General features: G+C 26.3%; 1 protein-coding gene across 1 annotated transcript in view; it reads left to right on the top strand.

Annotated features, from left to right (window-relative positions):
- The first annotated feature begins 675 nt into the window (after positions 1-675).
- Positions 676-6,917, top strand: part of LOC111635627 (protein transport protein sft2-like) — a 24,959-nt gene continuing 18,717 nt past the window's right edge. Inside the window, exons 1-3 of the mRNA XM_023380643.1 lie at positions 676-1,021; positions 2,370-2,435; positions 4,304-4,389. Of these exons, the coding sequence (XP_023236411.1) occupies positions 839-1,021; positions 2,370-2,435; positions 4,304-4,389 (335 nt within the window). The 5' untranslated portion in view covers positions 676-838. The remainder of the gene's footprint in view (positions 1,022-2,369; positions 2,436-4,303; positions 4,390-6,917) is intronic.

The raw sequence follows: 6,917 nt of genomic DNA, 5'->3' as shown, positions 1-6,917 counted from the left end.
TTAAACGGAAAACATTCTTCGGAATGGAGCGATTTTCTATGTTAGAAAAAACCTGTTCAAAACGTAAACTTGTCAAACCGAAAAAAATATTTGCTATCCTGCGATTCCGGTTTACACAAGTTTTACTGTATAAAAGAGCTACGGAAGAAATAGGATTTACCATTCATATCAAATATATACAATAGGTATTTTTATGCAGCCGTAACATCAATATCATCTTTTAAACTATTAATATACAGTAGAGCGTCGATTTTCCGAAAGTCAATCATCTGAAACGTCAATCATCCAAAAGAATTCCAGTCGGCAAATTTAAATTTTCGCCAGTGCTGTGGCGTTGCAATCTTTGGCTATGTCTTAGGCTACTCAAATATTTTACGTTTTTGACACTAAATTAACATCTGAAGTATAATTTTTTATTATTTTTATATTTTTCAATATATTTATTTTGTTTGTACAAAATAAAAAAATAATTTTTAACGATNACATTTTAACCAAAGAATTATTATTTTAATTAAATCGATTTAGTGTTTTTATATTATTTACTTATTTTTTAAAGTTTATTCATCTATTATAAAGAACAATATATTATATTTCATTCTGAAGTTTAAATAATAATATTTAATTAACAATTTTGTAAATTATTATCGTCAGGGGGCGTATTTTACGCATAAAATCCATGGGATGTTTAGAGGAAAACAATAACAAACAAGTTTCGGTTAAGTTATGATGTTTATTAATTGGCTAATCGTGTTGTAAATTCATAAAAATAGAATAATAACTGTTTGATTGTATAAGGACTTATTTTCTAAAGTTATAAGCAAAGGAAATAAACTTTAAGATGTCAGAATTGAATTCGCAGTTAAAAGAATATCTTTCGAGGAACAATAAATCGAATTCCGAGGGATTAAGTACAAAATCGATAACATATTGGTTTACTAAGCTTCCGGAAAACAAATTTATTAGTAAGAACAATAACAATTCTTTTAAAGAAGCTGAAGAGGATCCTCTGATTCCAGCATTGGTGAGTTGCTTAGGAGTTGTCTGTTGTTCCATATTACAAAACAAACAAATATCTTGCACTAACATTTTTAGGCATTTACTGCTCTGGGGCCCCGAGATTGAAGCTGAATGAGCAACCACTAGAATTTTTTGTGGGTAGTCTGTCCTGGACGTTTTGGGATCCTATCCTTCCCCACCTGGGTGCCTAGTCTTGCATTATGTGAGTAGCAACACCCAATGTGTTGCTACCCACATAATGCTGAACTTGTTTAGGGAATGGTCTTGCTGAATGAGTCCAATATTGTGTGATATTCTCAATGTGTTCCTGTTACAACTTGCATAACTTGAGACTGGCACCCTCGTTACCCGCATTGTGAGCCTTGCCAAACTGTGCTGTGATGGGCGTAGAAAAAGACTATCTTAGTACCATCAGAGTGAAAAGAGCCAAAAAAATGAATAATAAAACAAATATATGTTTTAAACATTTCTTTCATTTATATATATATGATTGAAAAAACAAAAATGTATATTTTTTTTCATATAATATCATTTAGGCCTACACACACACACACACACACACATATATATATATATATATAAGGTTATATTTATTCTGTAGTGCATTTTAACCAAAATGTTTTCATTTGAAATTCTGTAGCTGAGTTTAGATTATTTATCATTTAGTTTGATGGGATATGGCAATGCAACTTATGAGCAATCTTCCAAAGAGCAATTTTCTATGGGAAACTGGCCCCTTTATGCATGTCAGATATTTGGAGAAAATCCAGAAAACTGTGGCCAAGCTATTGGTGAGTTCTAAACCAATAACCAACTTCAAGTGTTTAGTGGTGTTATTCACTTGGCCACTTGTGGACTTTTATTATTTAAAGTGATTCATATAGTCTAGGAAAAGCAGTAGTAATTCTCTAAATATTCAGATTTTTTATGCAAAATTTTCATTTCAGAAGGCTTATTAGTAATTATTTAAATGTTTAATAATAACAGCAATTATCAAGAGCATGAAAATACTAAATTTGTATTCATAACTACATGAATACATAATTTATGTTGTTTTTCATATCTGCTGTATAATGCAAAATTAAAAGGATAAATGATTGCAAAAATTATTAAATGAAATTAGATTCTTAATATATGTTAAATATGTTATTTAAAAAGCAACAATTTTTACTTATAATTTAAATAATTTGTGTTTCTTGATGGCTAAGATGTAAAGGTTGACATCTTTACAATCTGTTCTTATTGTAATATAAATAATACAAAAGCAATATTATGTAATAATTTATACTAATTTAAATAAGTTTATATTATTAATTTTAAACACTTTTTTTTAATTCAAAAATATTTTTCAGGGTAAAAGACAAAAAATTTTTGGTTTTATTGGATGCATTACAATGGGAATTTTATGTTTTTGTTTGGTAAGATATTTTAAATTTACATTATATATATTAATAAACAGATAAGTTAAGGTTTATCAGAATTTTTTATTCTTGATGTTTTTTAAAATTAACAATGTCTTCATATTTTATTACTTTCTTAACTAAAAAAAATGATAAAAGTAAACTGAGTTATTAAAGTGAAGGAGTATTGAATAACATATTATTTCACTTATTTATTTATAAATTTTATGCAATTTTCTTTATAACAATTGAATGATTTCTTTAATTAATCATGGACTTATATCATGCCCTTAAAAAATGTCAAATTATTTAATTTAGTTTTCTTCATTGTGGAATACATTCAACTATTATTAAATATTTAATTTATAATTATTATAATGTAAAAGTTATAATTTATATTAAGTTTTCTTCAAAAAGGCATTGCATAGAAACTATGTTATACACTCTCAGCTCTAAAGTTAAGCCATAATTTTAGTATTGAGATATTTTTGGGTTGCAATTGAAAAAAATTGTAGACCTATAAATTTCCATTGTCTGTCTGTCTGTTGATTTGTATGATATATAATAACTAATTGCTCATTAATTCAATAAGTAGTATAACAAGTAGTATAACAATAAGTAATTGCTCATTAGTTCTATTTTAGACAGAAAAAGTTTAATAATTTAACATAAATTAACAAAGTATAACAAATTATAGGATGGATATTTAATAATAAATTATTTTATATTTCATGATTATTTTATTTATAAATAAATTATTTATGTTATTAGATGTATTTATATTTTGTTTACATTTTGAACAGAAGAGATAAAATAATAATAATTTTTATGAGAAATAGATATGGTGATCGTAGACATTTTAAAATAAAAATATAATATTCAGTATATTAATATATAGTGTTTTTTGCATATAAGGATTAACTACTGATTTTCTTGTTCCTCTCTTAAACAACAGAATTATAAGAAAGCCTTTAAGTCTGGCAGTTGCAGAAATTTTTTTCACTGAATGGCCACAGATGGAATTGGGTTTATCTGGACTGAACAATCCTTGGCATGCCAATGATTTTTTCCAGCATGCCAGGGTTTACCTTAAAAAGTAAATATACAAGTCAATGAAGATGTTTGGATATTTTAACTAAATAGAATAAAATTTTATTGAGTAGAGTGATACCATTGAAAGACACTACATAAAAAATGCAATGAAGAAAAACAAACAGTATCAACTATTTTAGTAATAATAAGAAAATGAAACAAATATCTTATTTCCAAGATATAAATCTCTGCAATATAATGACTTACAAGCAGGTTGCCAATTTTAGTGGAAGATCTGCTAAGTTTATCTTTCCCAAAGCATCATCTAGCCACTAGATTAAATAATAATCTTTTGAAAATTTCAGCTGGCACTTGAGAAAATTTTGCATCATAGATTTGGCAATTTTCGTACATACATTTAAAAGGGTTGTCCTTCCCTGATCTACAGCAAGTATTCATTTGCATTGTCTACATTGCAATTGTTGGTAATCTCTATGTTGTAGGATTTTTAACTCTTTATTTACATTTAATCCTAGGTCTAGCATGTAAAAAGATACAAATGTTGGTGATTTAAAACATAAATACCAGTCCACATTTAATATAGGCATAATATAAATTTCTAGCAGTCCATAGTGCTTTATAGACATTATAGGCATATAAATAGTGCTCTTCAGCATATTGTTGAGTTGTTATCACATGACATTAGTTAGTCTGACCAAGTCATAAATTTGTCAATTCTGTGGAACCAAGCATGTTGGAAAATTTGTATATAAATTAATTAAAATTAAACAAAATGTTCATGTTATGAAATTATAAGTGATCCAAAATATTTATGAATTTTTTTTTATTTACAGGCTGGATTATATGTTCCTGTTTTGTTATTTAAAGCTAGAAAATTTGCACTGTTATACACAATGGGAAGTTTATTTGTCATAAGCAGGTAATTATAAAAATAAGAGTATTTGTCAAATTTATATCTTAGATAAATAATACAATATGCTAATTCTTCTAAGAAATTGTTATTTAATTGTAGATTCAATAATTACAATCTTTATTTTTTCATAAATAATAAATGGATGTTCCATTTTAAATTATAAATTAATAAATTATATATGCATTTGAAATATTGTGTTCCATTTCAAATTTATTTTTTTCTGCCAATATTTGGAAATTTTATTATTTGTATATTTGAAGAAGCTATTTTTGATGTAAAATTTTATGACAATTCTATTATTGTTGTAGAGTTAAAATATATCATATCATGTACAGTGGTACCTCAGGATACGAAATTAATCCGTTCCGAAACTGAGATCATATCATGAAAATGTCGTAAGGTGGATCATCTTTTCCCGTACAATTACATGTAAAACCAAATAATTCGTTCCAACACGAAAAACATACTCAAATTAAAGCCAAGTAATACATTTAAAAAAATAACTGTAGTAAGAAAAACAAATGAAAAATGCGAACTAATGTAACGTCGTATGGTGAGTTTTTGTTCATATCGTAGAGCAAAAATATGTTCGAATTTCATGTCGTATCCTGAAAATTTCGTATGCTGGGGCATTCGTAACCTGAGGTACCACTGTATCTAGTTTCAACAGTTATTGCAGATATGAAATACATTTAATTTTAATATTTTCAATTTGTTTTTTCTTTTGTTATTAGAATTAAACTTGATTACTTATACAAAAGAGAAAATACAAATAAACAAATCCTAAAATAAAATAAATTAATAACTAAGGGCTGCATTTGTATTTTAAAATTGTAATATATTGTACATATGTATGTGTTATAAAAATGCCAGATCATTATCATGGATAATGGATAATGCATTAACATGGATAATGCATTTCAGGGTTTTTACATGCATAATGACAGTGCATAATGATCTGGCATTTTTATAACACATACATATGTGCAATATATTACAATTTTAAAATTTTGTAAGTTGAATTGCATACTTCTGTCTGCAAGCAAGTCATACTAATATCTATTATGTTACACCTAGATGAGGGGTAATTAGTAACAACTTATATTTTAGAGGGGCGAAAATAGGCTGGGCGATATAGTAAAACATTATATTAAGAATAATTAGATATTTTATTCGTTATAATGTACAATAATTAAACAAATAACATTATAATAGTCACTAGTCTATTCAATGCAGTACGAATGTAGCATTAGCCTTGGCCCTCGGCATCGGAATTTTGAAGTGAAGGGGGCGATACTACGTAATGGTTTTATTGAAGGGGGCGACGATTCGTTAGAGGTTGAGAAACACTGATGTAGGAGGAGTGCATTCAAGTCAATTACAAATAAAATTACATGTCCAATAAAATTTCATAACTTTCTATGCTATCTAATCAATCATTAATGAGATTATTTCTATATATAAAATTTTTTACAAGATATTTGAGGATAACTGGATTAACCTAGTTTCCTCCTTCTTACATGTCACTGGTCTAAAGTAATAACAATTTTGTTTTTAGCCCTGTACAAATGATAAGAAATGAGTATACACTGTTATGAAGTTATTAACAAAGTATAGATTTAACATCAAAGTTGATATTAATGTTTAATTCCCAAATAAGAAATTATATGTTATATTTAATTAAACATTACATTTGCACAATATTTTGAAAGATTTAATTTTAACAATATTAATTTTATAAATATAAAATTTATACAATAACTGTAATTCAAGTAATTCAAAGGATTTTGAGAATTTGAAGAAAAAAGATTTCCATGGCAATGCAAAACATGTTTGTTTTTGAGGGGCTTTAAAAAAGAGAAAAATGGTAGAAATTAAAAACATTTGAATTTTTCATGCTCATCTGTAATTGGATGGAAGAATGATATTTCTCATTTGAACTGTGTGTGTGTGAAAAAAGATCTACCTCACTGATATCAGAAACAGACTCTAGGTCATTTGAACAAAATAGAATTTACAGTTATGAAAATAAGCTATAAAGTTTATAAAGCACTTAGTTCTGAAACTGGTCAAATCTGCAAAATATGCAATAAAAATCATTATTGTATATTTTATATGCACTTTTGAAAATGCTTATAAAATATTCATTGCCAAACAACCTTAATTTGATTTACTTGGACTCAAATATGTTTATATTGAAGTTTCAACATCATAGCATTTAAGAAAAAAAAAACATGCACATGCAAATCTAGTTCTTAATAGTAATATTTTGAATGTCTATTAATTATAAAAATTAAACAGACATTCAAAATATAAAATGTTATATACATCAGCAAAATTGTAATATACAACAAATCACTTCTTAAAATCATCAAAATATGTAATATATTCAAAATTAGAAATATATTGAAACATTGTCAGAAAATCTAAATTCAATAGTGAATAAATGGATATGATAGGCAATTTTGTCATATCTGATAACCTCAGTACAACTTATTAAAATATATTTTAATAAGTTTATAATATTAATATAT

The sequence above is a fragment of the Centruroides sculpturatus genome, unplaced genomic scaffold, assembly GCF_000671375.1.
Source record: "Centruroides sculpturatus isolate CEXI.00-Female unplaced genomic scaffold, Cexi_2.0 scaffold969, whole genome shotgun sequence".
In the NCBI taxonomy this organism is placed as follows: Eukaryota; Metazoa; Arthropoda; class Arachnida; order Scorpiones; family Buthidae; genus Centruroides; species Centruroides sculpturatus.
The sequence above is the reverse complement of the archived record's forward strand: the minus strand, read 5'-3'. Positions and strand labels throughout refer to the sequence as shown.